Raw genomic sequence first — 16,250 nt, forward strand, 5'->3', positions numbered from 1 at the left:
AAGATCTTTTCACTGTACTTGGTACACAATACAATAAACTACATTAAAAAAAAGAGTAAGGAATCTGAAAACCGTGACCTCCAGGTTCAGAAACAGCTTCTTCCCAACAACCATCAGACTCTTGAACACGAAAAACACCAACCAAACTACGAACTGTCTTAGATAGACACAAAATGCTGGAGTAACTCAGGTGGACAGGCAGCATCTCTGGAGAGAAGGAATGGGTGACGTTTTGGGTCGAGACCCTTCTTCAGACTGAGTCAGGGGAGAGGGAGGCTAAAGACATGGAAGGGCAAGGTGTGAAAACGACAGATCAAAGCAGATGATGATCAAGGAAATGTAGACGAGGCAAACAATCAGTAAAATGAATCAGGAGGACAGTGAAACTAGTCGGAGAACTACGATGGGGGAGGGACGGAGAGAAAGGGAAAGCAAGGATTACTTGAAGTTAGAGAAATCAATATTCATACCCCTGGGTTGTAAGCTGCCCAAGCAAAATATAGAGTGCTGATCTTTCAATTTGCATTGGGCCTCACTCTGTCAGTGGACTTCAAGTTTTTTTTTTTGCACTAATATTGTTTTTTTTAATTTAATAAACATAAAATAAATTATTTAAGAAGGAACTGCAGATGCTGGAAAATCGGAGGTAGACAAAAGTACTGGAGAAACTCAGCGGGTGCAGCAGCATCTATGGAACGAAGGAAATAGGCAAAGTTTCGGGCCGAAACCCTTCTTCAGATGTTATCAATAAATATTGTGTATACAGACCCATTGTGCTGCTGCCAGTAAGAATTTAATTATTCCATTTTCAGTACTTATGACCATTAAACACTCTTGACACATAAGTAAACTCACCACAGAACATTTCAGTACTTGATCTGGGTTGAAAAGACTAGGCTTGTATACACTGGAGGATAGAAGGATGAGGGGGATCTTATAGAAACATATAAAATTATAAAAGGACTGGACAAGCTAGACACAGGAAAAATGTTCCCAATGTTGGGCGTGTCCAGAACCAGGGGCCACAGTCTTAGGATAAAGGGGAGGCCATTTAAGACTGAGGTGAGAAAAACCGTTTTCACCCAGAGAGTTGTGAATTTATGGAATTCCCTGCCACAGAGGGCAGTGGAGGCCAAATCACTGGATGGATTTAAGAGAGAGTTAGATAGAGCTCTAGGGGCTAGTGGAGTCAAGGGATATGGGGAGAAGGCAGGCACGGGTTATTGATAGGGGACAATCAGTCATGATCACAATGAATGGCGGTGCTGGCTCGAAGGGCCGAATGGCCTCTTCCTGCACCTATTTTCTATATGTTCCCATCCTTGTGGTTTATACTTGTTTTCCGGCCTTTGCCACTTACAGTAATAGTAACTGTAAAATCAGATTTCAGATGTAGTACAGGTTCAGATGTAGTACAGGCACCCTTGGTTCCAGAGCCTTTCTGGATTATTTGTTTTGCCCGACCAACAGAGGTCACGGCCTCCAAGAAGAGTCGAAAGGTACTGAAACGGTTCACCCAGGCCGCTGAGGAGCCGAGATACTGGCTCGCGAAGTCAGCCTCGGAATCGGCTATGGAAACAGATCTGCCGGCTCCGCGCTGGAGTTCCAGAGCCCCAGCCGCAGCGGGCAAAATTCACCTGCTAATCATCCATTAAAGTCCCGAAGAGCTTGAGATCATCCGCCCGAGATCACCCAACCTAGGTGCCACATTGCGGTGGGGAGGGAGGGGTTCAAGTTAACTCTCGTAATCCTGCCTGGATTAAAGGAAGTGCCGGGAAATCAATGGTGGACCTGTATATTCTGAACCTCCAGACAACATCTATTACAAAGTCACTGCATTAACCAATGTCTAGAGAAATGTTCAGAGTATTTTATGGTCATATGTACCAAAACAGAACAATTAAATTCTTAATTGCAGCAGCACTAGTTTGTAAGGACAGTATAAACAAACATTAAAAAGTTCAATCAATAAAAAGCCAAACATAGTGCAAAAAACAAACCAAAGCCCAGAATCCCAAGTGCACCCCAGGCAGTTCATCGTGTTCAATAGCCTGATGGTTGGTGAGAAGAAGCTGTTCCTGGACATTATAGTTTTCAGACTCCTGTACCTTCTTCCCGATAACAGGAGGGAAATGAGAATGCGGCCAGGGTGGTGTGGGTACATGATCAGTGGCGGACTGGGTCTAAAAATATTGGTTGCCAGGAGACAAAGGGGGCCCACTTCATCAGGGGCCCACTTGATATAGGGGGCCCACTTGATATAGGGGGCCCACTTCATCAGGGGCTCACTTGCCATCGGGCAAGCTGACACCCTGGCCAGTCCGCCACTGTACATGATAATGCTGATCTAATGGCTTGAATGCAAATATTTCAGATGTAGATGTAGATGCAGAATGCAGATACAAACCAAGGAAAAAGAGATGAAAGTTTGGAAAGTAAATTGAATTCAAACTCGAAGAGTCCTGACAAGCGTTGGAATTGAAATCACATAATTCTGACTGCGTTATGACAATGGAAACAGAGAATGGAAAGGCACATGGTTTAGATGTCACAGCTAGAAGAGCACCATCTACTGTTCCATATAAAAAGTGTTTTACAAAATTGATGCGGTTCTTATATAAAGTACGGGTCCACCAATTTTCTGGCAACTGGTGATCCGGCACCTCCTTTAATCTGGACATCCCCCCTCACTGCCCCAAAGTCACATCGGGTGAGGCTGCCGATCTCCACCTCACCAGGATTTCCACAACCGATCGGCGGATTGAATTTGCCCCCGGTGGCTGGTGCTCTGGAACTCTGGTCCGGCAGCTCCGTTCCCAGAACCGGCCTCCGAGGCCGACTTTGCGGGCGGTATCTCGGCTCCCCGGCGGCCCGTTCCGGTACCGTTCAACTCTGCTCAGAGACTGTGACATCTGTTGGTCCGGCAAAACGGATAATCCAGAAAGGCGGAGGAACCAAGTAGCAATGTTACAAAATTTTGAGATTTTAAAAATCAAGTCTGCAATTTATCCCATCAGATAAATCATAAAATGAAGTTTAATTTGACACCTAATTCACTTTCATATCTTCAGTATTAAAAAAGTTATGGCCATTTTCATGCTCAGAAATTAGCATCTTGTTCCCTATTGCTTTCCCATTGACTTAACTCAAAAGCTGTGATCAAGGACAGTCAAAAGACCATATCTTTCTTAAAAATTAAGAGAGCTGAATGAAATTTTCAGTTATTATAGATTGAAGCATTCTGAAACCAATATGAAACAATCTTACTTGGATGACCTGAAATTAAAGCATATAATTAGTTAGTTACCTAATTGTAGCTAATTACAAAAATCAATTACTAGATCTAAACATCTATCCATTTCTTAAGAAAAGGTTAACATTTTTAAATAGCCTAAGTGTCCAAATAACATTCACACAAGAATTCACAATATAACATGATTTTTCAATCTCATTGTCATGAATTTATAGGCCAAATGGTAGGAATTTAATGTTTAATTCCCGTAAATTAATGGGCATTTTAATCATCTTGCGAGTGGGATTTTGTGGAACAGGAACGATTGGAACGTTGCGGTTTGCGGTGAATTAAAACCCAAAATAGGCAGGAGAAACACTGCCGGTTCGTATGGGGCCTAAATCACCTTTTCGCAACGTAAAATTTGGATTCAAGTAATCCTAAAAAGCAAGTTTATATGTAAAATAAACGGCTTACTTTTATTTGTCCCGTATGGGAGATCCGTCCCGTTGTCGGCGTTGACGGCGTTAGAAGTAGATTTTCATTTTACTCCAGCGATTAAATTCTCCAGTGATGTTTTTAAAAAACTTGATAGAACGGATGTCGGAGCGATTTCTCTGCAGCAGCTAAACAGCCTGAGAAAATCGACTTCGACAGGCAGGAGAAAACGGCATTTTAATCCCGCCCCCATCTCAAAGGCGCCAAAGTCGCACACAAGGCCAGTGGCAGAACTGCAGCGCCGCTGAAGGTAAGTTTTGTAACATACCTAAACCAAGGGTGTCGGAAAATCAGTGGTGGACCTGTATTAAAACTTGAGTCTGAATGGAGGTTCTTGACCCAAAACAATGCCTGTTCATTTCCTCCCCAGATGCTGCCTGACTCGCTGAGTTGCTCCAGCTCTTTGTGTTTTGCTCAAGATTTCAGCACCTGCAGTATCTTGTGTCTCCACCCAAATTTGAAAGGTAGGCGAGAACCAGTATGTCTGTGATATGAAGTGTTGAGGCATTAATAGACAGGAAGGTAATTTCTTCTTTGGATATGGACTATGTGCAGGTAGTTAAGAGATGATTTTGGCATCATATTCATCATCACATTGTAGGCTGTAGGGCCTGTTCTCGTGCTGAACTATTCTATGTTCTATTAGACTTTAGACTGTACTTTAGGCTTTAGAGACACAGCGTTGAAACAGGCCCATTGACCCACCGAGTCCACGCCAACCAGCAATCACCCCGTACACAAGCACTATCCGACATACTAGGGACAATTTACAGAAGCCAATTAACCCACAAATCTATACGTCTTTGGAGTGTGTGAGGAAACCGGAGCACCCAGAGAAAACCCACGCGGTCACAGGGAGAACGTACAAACTCCGTACAGTCAGCACCAGTAGTCATGATCGAACCCGGGTCCCTGGTGCTGTAAGGCAGCAACTCTACCTTATTATTCAATGCCTATCACACCTGAGATAAATGTTAGGTTTTCAATACCCACAATGGCCTGTCACCTTATAATCCTTTAGGAATGTGGAAATATCAAAGACAAGAATAGAGAAAAAAAACCTCCCATTAAAGAGGTTTCCTCCGGCCAATAATCTTTACATGGTGGGCAAGGCTAAGTGGAGCTACAAAATACTGGTTTAAAAGCAAAGCATTAAAAATAAACTCACAAAAAGGTAGCAAGCCACAATTCTTATACACTCACTCAACACAACAAATGTCTCTTCCGTCAGCAAAACTGAGTAGATAATACTTGGTCAAACATATCCAACAGCAACTGGTAATGTTCCCAAAGACTGATGGGATTAGCTTGACTATGTCTCCGCATCTCCATTATTGTAATTAAAAGGTTCACATTATGCATTTAAAATTCCATGAGCGCATTTGGATCTTTATCACTTACTGTTGAATGGAAGAGCAGATTGAATTACCCGCTATTGTGTGTGTGGGAGTTTGGATTGTATGCACAGAAAAATCCCAGTTAATCCCACCTATTTAATGAGATATAATGAATTGTCCCATTAAAAGGCATCTTATGTTAATGGAATATTATTTTGATGTCAAGGTATTAAGAGCAAAACTGAAAGCAACTTTGGTCTCTCATATAATTACTTAAACATGTATTCATTGATATGCATCCATTTTTGTTGAAAATAAAATAGAATTACTGCACAAACACAGAATGATTGGTTGAAACATACAGCACGGAAACAGGCCCTTCGGCCCACTGAGTCCACGCTGACCATTGATCACCCGTTCACATTAGTTCTATGTTAATCCCACATTCCCATCCATTCACCACACAGAGGCCAATTAACGCACAGATCCACACGTCTTTGGGATATGGGAGGAAACAGGACCAGCAGGAAGAAACCCAAGCAAACCTACGTGCAATCACAACACAGACAGCGCCCAATGTCAGGATCGAAGCTGGCATCGGGTGGTGCCGAGATGGCAGCCTCGCCAGCAGCCTGTGTGTTATTTCGACTTTTTTGCTATTTTTAGTGTGTCTAAAATGTATTTTAATGTTTCTCTGTATGTTTTTATGTGGGGGTGAGTGGGGGGAGGAATAGGGGGAAACCGTTTTCAATCACTTACCTCGACGAAGATGTGATCCTTCTCTGTGTTACGTCTCCATCCCCCCCCCCCCGCGGCTGAACAACTGGACTGGTGTGGCCTTTCCTGGAGACCGGCCTGGAGCCCGGCCTGGAGCTTTAAGCCGCAAGCGCGGACTTTAACATCGCGGAACTGCGATCCTTTGCCGAGGATCGCTGTGGAAGTGCTCCGACCGCGGGGCCTGTGGACTTTAACACCGTGAAGCCGCGGTCTCCGGTAAGAAAAGGCCGACTCGGGAGCTCCTTGGAGTGTTTCCATTCCGTTCCGACGCCAGAATCTCCATCATCCCGACGAGATGGCTTTAACATCAGGCCATCGGCAGAGGCAGTGCTGAGGTTTCAAAAGCCCCGACCACCATGGGTGAACAAAGGAGGAAGATAAATGAACTTTATTACCTTCCATCACAGTGAGGAATGTTGATTCCACTGTGGTGGATGTTTATGTTAAATTTATTGTGTATTGTGTTTTTTTTACTTGTATGGCTGTATGGTAACTGAAATATCACTGTACCTTAATTGGTGCATGTGACCATAAATGTGAACTTGAACTTGAACTTGAAGCTGGGTCTCTGCCGTTGCGGGCTCTACCCGCTGCACCAATGTGTAGCCCTAAAGATGATCTCTCATATACTTTGACTGGAAGTTCTCAATATCTTTGAAAATTAAGAAATCACAAGGTTTAACACTGTCCCCATTCAAACATCACAGGTCCTTTTCATATAACAAAAATACATCCTAGATATTAATTTACATTTGTGCCATACTCAATAGTTGTACTATTAGCATCATTGCAAAAGATCTATTTTGATCCTTTTCCTCCAGAGATGCTGCTTGACATGCTGAGTTACTCCAGCACTGAGTCTATATTTAGATTAACGTTTAAGCCTGAGTTTAGTTTATTGTAATGTGTACCAAATGAAAAGCTTTTGTTGCATGCTAACCAGTTCAGCGGAAAGACAATACATGATTCTAATTGAGCCATCCAATGTACAGATACATGATAAAGGGAATAACGTGAATAATGTGTAGTGCAAGATAAAGCCAGTAAAGTCCGACCAAAGATAGTCCGAGGATCTCCAATGAGGTAGATAGTAGTTCAGGCCCACTCTCTAGTTGTTGGTAGGATGGTTCAGTTGCCTAATAGCTGGGAAGAAACTGCCCTTGAATCTGGAGGTGTGCATTTCTTTTAACTCTTTAACACTCTTGATAAAAACTATCTGGGTATTCCACACAAACTGTGGAAATTCCACCTGGCAACTAATAACGTCAAAAGGATATAATTACTTTGGACACAAATAAGATTTTGTTCATCTTTCATTAAAACGCAAGAACAGAATGAAGCTTTCAAAGGCAATTTGTTTCATCGAAAAGTACTGCGTACATGAATAAGCATGGAACTTTCTTTATGAGAGAGGATCAGTACGGAGGTAAAGTTCATCATAATGTGGCCCAGTGCAGATGACATAAAATAAACCAATACAAGAGTAGAAACAAGGAACTGCAGATGCTGGTTTACAAAAAAAAAAAAGAAACAATATGCTGGAGTAACACAGTGTGCCAGGCAGCATCTCTGGAGAAAAAGGAAGGGTGACATTTCAGGTCAGAACCCTTCTTCAGACTGAATGTAGGGGTTGGGGTGGGGGAAGACAAGACCAGGACTGGCCACAAATGACCTCGGGCAGGGTGGTGCCTGTTGGTCAGGGAACGTTCAACAGAACAATGTGGAGAACTGTGGAACTGCTAGGGTGGAGGAAGGAGGCAAAAGGTGAGGAGGGTTTTCGATAGGCAGATGGTTGGATAAAGGCCAGAAATGAAAAGACCGTAGGTATGAGACAAATGGTGGGTAAACCATACAAACTCATTACAGACGTACACTTGGAATTGCCAAATAAATCTCTAATTGATGAGCCACTAGTGTAGGTTCTCCTTGGATTTTTGTTGATTCTTTCTTGTAGCAATAAGGAATCCTCAATGAGTTCATATGTTATAGGAGCAGAATTAGGCCATTCAGTGCAGAGTCTACACCATTCAATCATGGCTGATCTATTTTTCCCTCTCAACCCCAATCTCCTGCCTTCTCCCCATAACCCTTGACATTGTTACTAATCAAGAATCTGTCAATCTCGACCTTATGAATATCCCTTGACTTGGCCTCCGCAGCCATCTGTGGCAATTCCACAGATTCACCATGCTCTGACTAAAGAAATTCCTCCTCATGTCCTTTCTATAGGTGCGGCATTTTATACTGAGGCTGTGCTCTCTGGTCCCAGATTCTCTCATTAGTGGAAACATCCTCTCCGCATTCACTCTATCCAGGCCTTTCACTATTCGGTAAGTTTCAATGAGGTACCCCTTCATCCTTCTAGACTCTAGCGAGTGCAGGCACAGCACTGTCAAACACTCATCATATATTAACCCAATTATCCCTGGGATCGTTCTCGTAAACCTCATCTGCACACTCCAATGCCGACACATCCTTCCTCCGCCTTGCAGATATTATCCAAAGGGCAACGTTTTTAATATAAAGTCCACCACGGCACCATTTTACCAACAGGGTTGTTGTTCTCACCTGCAACAGATGACAGCTTTACAAGATAAAGCCAGATCCAAGAACAGATTTTGGACTTCGTGAGACAGTGCATAGTTCAACGTGTTTCCATCCAAGATAAGGGCAAGATCATTCTCTTGCTTCAAGGATTCTCCCAGGTCTTCGCAGTGGCGATTGATCGTTTCCTTCGTTGCCTAAATCAAGTGAACAAACATATCTTGAGTCACCTTATTACATAGAAACATAGAAAATAGGTGCAGGAGTAGGCCATTCGGCCCTTCGAGCCTGCACCGCCATTCAATATGATCTTGGCTGATCATCCAACTCAGTATCCTGTACCTGCCTTCTCTCCATACCCCCTGATCCCTTTAGCCACAAGGGCCACATCTAACTCCCTCTTACTCCCTCTATTCTCCAGCACACTTCCATGTACACTGACAAAACCAGGATAACATAGAACTAGTGTGAACGTACGACAGAACTGCAGATGCTGGTTTACACCGAAGATAGACCTCGAAAAGTACAGCGTGCATAAATAAGCATGGATCGTTATCATTGAAAATATTAGCGACGCAGTGGTGCTGGTTTCCGACAGGCACGGTGACGGACGCACCACACATCTCTGTCCTCCATGCAGCTGGCAAGCTCCTCTTTTGTCTCTTCACATGCATCTTCCATCAACGTCTTCAGCATCGTCTTGATTGGCCGTCCTGGTTCACGCCTTCCATGGGTGGGTTCCCACAGCACATCCTTGTTTGCTGGCATTTCTGGGGGGCGGTGGCAGTGACCAGCGAGCTTCATCCTTCTTGACCTGATCTTCTCGGTCAGAGGTGGAATCTCCCCATAGAGCTGGGCGTTGCTGATGTGGTCCCTCCAACTGACAAGCATGGAACCATTTTTTTTTTGAGAGATATTCAGTATGGAGGAAAAGTGCATCATAATGTGACCCAGTGCAGCTCACATGACATAACATAACCCAATACATGAGTAGAAACAAGGAACTGCAGATGCTGGTTTACAAAAAAAAGATACAGAGTGCTGGAATAATACAGTGAGTCAGGCAGCATCTCTGGAGAAAGGAATAGATGACATTCTGGGTCAAGACCCTTCAGACTGCTGTTTTGTACCGGCGTTGGAGAAGGTCCAGAGGACGTTTATGAGACTGATTCCGGGCATGAATGCGTTAGCGTATGATGGGCGTTTGACAGCACTGGTTCTGTACTCACTGGAGTTTACAATGTAGGGGGACCTCATTGAAACTTACCGAATAGTCAAGGCCTGGATAGAGTGGATGTGGAGAGGATGTTTTCAATAGTGGAAGAGTCTAGGACCAGAGGGCACAGCCTCATAATAAAACGGCGTACCTTTAGAAAGGAGATGGAGGAATTTTTTTCATCAGAGGGTGCTGAATCTGTGGAATTCATTGCCATGGATGGCTGTGGAGGCTGTCAAAGGGTATATTTAAGGTGGAAATTGACAGATTGTTGATTAGTAAGTGTGTCAAGGGTTATGGGGAGAAAGCAGGAGAATGGGGTTGAGAGGGAAAAAGTGATCAACCATGAGTGAATAGTGGAGTAGACTTGATGGGCTCAATGGCCTAATTCTGCTCCTGTGACTTATGAACCTAAAAGCTTCATTCCTTCTCCACTACACAGAATGATCTGCAGCTGCATGCAGTGAAAGGCTTATGTCTAAATAAAGACTCCATTTTACAAGGCGAGTACTAAAAAATACGGCAATAGGAAAAGCTTCCACAATTTGTTTCAATAGAGTTTCATTGAGTCATACAGCATGGACAACTGGCCCTTCGGCCCAACTTGCCCAGACCAGCCGGCATGTCCCATCTACACTAGTCCCACATGCCTGCGTTTGGCCCATATTCCTCTAAATCTATCCTATCCATGTACCTGACTAAATGTTTCTTAAACATTGCGATAGTACCTGCCTCAACTACTGGCAACCCGTTCCATACACCCACCACCCTATGTGGGAAAATATTACCCTTCAGGTTCCTACTAAATCTCTCCCCCTCCTCACCTTAAACCTATGTCCTCTGGTCCAAGGTTGGACAAACTTGGATTGTTTTCTCTGCAGCATCAGAGGCTGAGGGAGACCTGGTAGAAAAGGAAAACTAGAGGTATCTCTAGCTCCTGTGGTGTATCTCTAGTACCCCTCTCCCCTGACGCTCAGTCTGAAGAAGGGTCTCGACCCGAAACGTCATCTACTCCTTTTCTCCAGAGATGCTGCCTGACCTACTGAGTTACTCCAACATTTTGTGTCTGTCATTCGAATGTCTGACAGCAACTCCCAGTTGCTGTTTGTCAGGAAAGCACCAATTTCACATGCCCTTCAAAGTGTCAGCTACAGAAGACTGTGCGAGCTTGAATTAATGGAGACAACCTGGACAGTTTTTGTGTTTACTCCAAAGTATGAGTGTACTTACCTGGAACTACTGTTAGTACTCCAGAAACTATCGCTGCTAAGACAAAGATAATCCCACGTGACACTTGCTCCATTGCTGACTATTCTACAACACAATTTAGTTAAGAGATACAGCGTGGAAACAGGCTCTTCGGCCCACCGAGTCTGCGCCGACCAGTCATCACTGGTTCTATCTCTTACACTAAGGAATATTTGCAGAAGCCAATTAACCTACAAACCTGCTCGTCTTTGGGATGTTGAAGGGAACCGGAGCCTGCATTTGGCCCAGATCCCTCTATGCCATTCCTATCCATGTTCTGGTCCAAATCCCTGGAGGCGGGAGAATGGAGTTGAGAGGGAAAGATAGATCAGCCATGATTGAATGGCAGAGTAGACTTGGCCTAATTCTGCTCCCCTAACTTCTAAACTTATGAAAAGCTGTTATAGTACCTCCCCCAACTACCTCCTCTGGCAGCTTGTTCGATGTACCCACCACCCTCAATATGAAAAAGTTGCCCCTCGGGTTCTTATTGAATCATCTCCTCCCACCTGAAACATATAGGTTTTGATTCCCCCGACTGGGTAAAAGAATGTGCCGAAAGCCTTCATGACCAAAGACCATAGAGCGGATCTATGATCTTCGTTCATGACCACCCTATCTATCAGTGAAAATGTAGAAACAAAAGAACTGTAGATGCTCGTTTATGCCAAAGATAGATACAAAGTGCTGGAGTAACTCAGCAGATCAGGCAGCATTTTTGGAGAAAAAGCATCTCTGTTTCACCACAGATGCTGCCTCACCCGCTGAGTTACTCCAGCACTTGATGTCTGTCTATCTTTCTACCTATCTTAGTTTAGTTTAGCTTAGATATACAGCATGGCCCACTGAGTGCGTGCCGACCAGCGATCACGACCATCTATCTATGACACCACTTTCAAGGAACTACAGTATATACCTGCACTCCAAGATCCCACTGCCCGACAACATTCCCCAGAGCCCTGCCCTTCACTGTGAAACACATCAACCTGCCACTTTAGCTAAAGTATTTAAGGGAAAGAGCCAAAACAGGAACAAACTATTTTCAGAAGCAATAATATAAAAAAAGTCAAGTGACCAATTTAAAATGACAGTAACTATTTACTACCACAGACCTCAATTTAGTGACTGACGTTTGAGACAAATAGCACAGCTTGGAGAGAGGCATATCACTTTTAAATATATCTGGAGTACACATCTCATCACATCAATTTAAAAATAAACAAAGTCTTTTGTCAGCTTTATTAAACACATTCAAATTACCTCAAAGGGCATTTCAGCAAGCCAGAGGAACAGCATTTCTTAAATCAAAACAGCTGCCAGAACTATTCACGTGTTAACGTCTTGTAAATGTCTATGTACTGTTCAAATAAATCAAATCCTCCCTGCAGAACAAGGCAGGAATAAAAGACACAATAGCAACCATTGTGCATCAGTCTATTGGAACATGGCCCTATGGCAAGTAAGCAGCTAATCAGTGCAGCCCACAGGCTCAATGCTATGTGTGGTCTTAGCATGCTGGTGCTCTCAAGTCACAGTGGTGCAGCGGTAGAGCTGCTGCCTTACAGTGCCAGAGACCCGGGTTCAATCCTGACTACGGGTGCTGTATGCAGTTTGCATGTTCACCCTTTGACGGGGTGGGTTTTCTCCGGGTGCTCTGGTTATGCCGCTCCTAGACTATTTGACCAAGCGAGCGGCATGGTGGTGCAGCGGTGGAGTTGCTGCCTTACTGTGCCAGAGGCCCAGGTTCGATCCTGACTAAAGAGGTGTCTGCATGGAGTTTGTGCGTTCCTCCTTTGACCGCGTAGTTTTTCCTCTGGGAACTCCGGTTTCCTTTCACACTCCAAAGACGTACAGGTTTGTAGGTTAATTGGCTTCGGTAACAGAACGTAAATTGTCACTAGTGTGTAGGATAGTGCTAGTGTACGGGGACCACTGGTCGACATGGACTCAGTGGGCAGAAGGGCCTGTATCTATAAAGTCTAAAGTCACATTGTCTCACCTTCAAATGCCTTGGTAAAGGAAACCCTGCATTACCGAAGCCACAGTGGTTTCCCATCGCTGTAATTTACCACGTATGCATTGTCCTAGTTATGAAAAATATCCAGCTTTTAATGTGATAACAAGAAACTGCAGATGCTGATTTATACCAAAGTTAGACACAAATGCTGGAGTAAAGGGCCTGTCACACTTGGGCGTCATTTGTGTAACATCATTTACGCGTCACGACGCATGGCGCGTGGTGGCGTAGGCAGTGACGCGCAGTCGCGCGCGCCGCCCCAGGATTTTAGGATTCACAAAATGACGCCCACGTGGGACAGGCCTTAACTCAGTGAGTCAGGCGGCATCACTGAAGAACATGGATAGGCGATGTTTCGGGTCGGAACCCACCTGAAACATCGTGCATCCATATGCTCATAAGTCATAGGAGCAGATTTGGGCCATTCGGCCCATTGAGTCTACTCCGCCATTGAATCATGGCTGATCTAAATTTCCCTCTTAACTCCATTCTCCTGCCTTCTTCCCGTAACCTTTGACACCATTACTAATCAAGAAACTGTCAGTCTCCGCTTTAAAAATACCCATTGACTTGGCCTCCACAGCTGTCTGTGGTAATGAATTCCACAGATTTGTTCTCTTGCTAAAGAAATTCCTCCTCATCTGCTTTCTAAAGGTGCGTCCTTTTATTCTGAGTTCTCCCAGCCCACTGAATCACTCTAACATTTTGTGTCCAGCTTTCGATATTGAGATTAAATCACATACTAATATCAATTCAACATTTTTTGCTCAATCTTTTCGGAGATTAAAGAGCTAAAACATAACTAGTGGAATTAGATTAGATTACGGATACAACACAGAAACAGGCCCTTCGACCCACTGAGTCCATCGATCACCCGATCACACTAGTTCTATGTTATCCCACTTTCTCATCCACCACCGACACACTAGGGGCAATTTTACAGAGGCCAATTAACATACAAACCGGCATATCTTTGGGATGTGGGAGGAAATTGGAGCAACCGGAGGAAACTCAAACGGTCACAGGGATAACTTGCAATCTCCACACAGACAGCACCCGAGGTCAGGATCGAACCCGGGTCTCTGGCTCAGTAAGACAGCAACTCTACCGTTGCGCCACTGTGCCGCTTAATTCTGACACTTTAAATTCCCCTAAATTCCTGGTAAACTGGTGTCAAACACAAAGTGATAGAGCATTGGAATGTTTACATGTTAAACCATTGGAGAAGTTTATAAAACATTTAAATTGAGTGAATTTCTCAATCAATATCCATCCTTGATCAATACTAGACCTGCAATTATTAACTATTTTGAGACTTTCCTGCGGATGTAAAAAAATACCATCCATTCGCAATTCAAATAATGGTTCAGAGTCATAGTCATATGGGGTGGAAACAGGCCTTTGGCCCAACTTGCCCACACTGATCATCATATCTCATTTACACGTCCCACCTCCCTGCGTTTGACCCATATCTCTCCAAACCTATCCTATCCATGTATCTGTCCAGATGTTTTTTTAAACGTTGTGCTAGTACTTGCCACAACTATCCCCTCTGGCAACTCGTTTCGTACATCCACCACCCTTTGTATAAAAAGGTTGCTTCCCTCATAAATCTTTCCCCCCTCACCTTAAACTTATGTCCTCTGGTTCTTGAGTCCCCTCCTTGGGGTAAAAGACTGTGCATCTACCCTATCTATTCCTCGAATGATCTTATATACCTCCATATGCTCCTAGCCTTTTCATTTTTAAATGAAATTTCAACTTTGAATTTCTGTACATTTACCTTATCTATTCCTCTCATGATCTTGTACACAAATGTTTAATGATTTGAATGGTTCTCTTGGGATGTTGCCTGACCCCCTGAGTTACTCCAGCACTTGATGTATTTTTCTTTTGAAACCAGCACCTGCAGTTCCTTGTATCTCCTTTGAACTAAACTACTCCCCTCTTAGCCTTAAAAAAAGAAGGGTCCATCCCGATCCAAAACACCACCTGTCCATGTTGTCCATGGATGCTGCCTGACCTACTGAGTTACTACAGCACTTTGTGTTATTTGTTTGCAAACCAGTATCTGCAGTTCCTTGTTTCAACCATTCAAATAAATTGACTAATTATTCTGAACATTTTAAAGGTCTTGTCGCCCTTTAAGAAAAACTGCATGCATTAACACTTTTAAGTTCAGAAGAACATACACAAGTTCAATGACTTTACCATTACTCTTGCACTGTTGACAGAATGTCACTCAGAAATAGAAGAGTCTATTTCTTTAGCTATCAATCAAACCAAACCACATCTGTAACATCAACACAGAGAATCTCTGGCATTTTGAAAGCCACACCATTAACACTTTTTGTTTTATTTTTGACAACCATAAAGTAAGCAATCTGCAAAACTCTCAGGAATATTGTCAAACTGAAACAAAGTACAGAAATAAGACCTCAAAGCAAGAATAAAATAGTTTCACTGAATTCCTTCAACATTATAAAAAAGGATAGTTAGCTTAGTTTATTTAGAGATACAACGCAGAAACAGGCTCTTCGACCCACCGAGTCCGTTCCGACCAGCTATCGCCCGTACACTAGGACTATACTACACACTAGGGATAATTTACAAGTTTACCGAAGCCAATTAACGTACAAACCTGTGTGTCTTTGGAGTGTGGTTCGATCTCTAACACTGAAACTCAAGTTTCATCACAAAGTTCCAAGAAAGGAAGGGGAGACCAGGACGAGAGGCTGAATCCAACAACTGCTGAAAATGGGTTGGGATGGAAAACAAGTCCTATCAATCAGTCTGAAGAAGGGTCTCGACCCGAAACGTTACCTATTCCTTCGCTCCATAGATGCTGCCTCACCCGCTGAGTTTCTCCAACATTTCTGTCTACTATCAATGGTTATGGTATTTGGCTTTAACTGCCTCACTCTGCAAACTGCTTTATAACATTATTGGCCATTCCCATCCGTGTCAATAACTTAAGATGCAACTTTCAAGTGTTGATGCCGTAGCACACCAATTGTCTTTCTCCTGCTCTTGCAGTAACAGTTGCACTACTGATCGAGTGCCCTGAGATGATAGATTTAGATAACCACAACTTCTTTTGCATTGCCAGTTGAACTGACATTTATCGATTCCTCTGTTGAATAAGAGTCAAGAGTGTTTTATTGGCTTATGTTCCAGATAGAACAACGAAATTCTTACTTGCAGCAGCACAACAGAATATGTAAATATAGTACACTGTAAACAATATAGTAAACCAGAATTTCTGTACAATTTGCAAATCGGGGATATGCTGAGGTATAGCAATATTCTGCTGGACTGTTTGTTAGAAAATAGTTTTGTTGTGCGTTTGCACTTTGCGCGTGTTACATTGAAAGCACCATT

General features: G+C 43.4%; 1 protein-coding gene across 6 annotated transcripts in view; it reads right to left on the reverse strand.

The window, feature by feature from the left end:
• Positions 1-16,250, reverse strand: part of atp8a2 (ATPase phospholipid transporting 8A2) — a 279,736-nt gene that overhangs the window by 80,175 nt on the left and 183,311 nt on the right. For all 6 annotated transcript variants that reach the window (XR_004412354.1, XM_033022781.1, XM_033022782.1 and 3 more), the window contains one exon: positions 8,413-8,585. Coding sequence is in view for 5 of the 6 variants with exons in the window: in XM_033022781.1 (XP_032878672.1) it covers positions 8,413-8,585 (173 nt within the window). In the remaining variant the exon portion in view is untranslated. The remainder of the gene's footprint in view (positions 1-8,412; positions 8,586-16,250) is intronic.

Source organism: Amblyraja radiata, chromosome 6 (genome assembly GCF_010909765.2).
Source record: "Amblyraja radiata isolate CabotCenter1 chromosome 6, sAmbRad1.1.pri, whole genome shotgun sequence".
NCBI classification, from domain to species: domain Eukaryota; kingdom Metazoa; phylum Chordata; class Chondrichthyes; order Rajiformes; family Rajidae; genus Amblyraja; species Amblyraja radiata.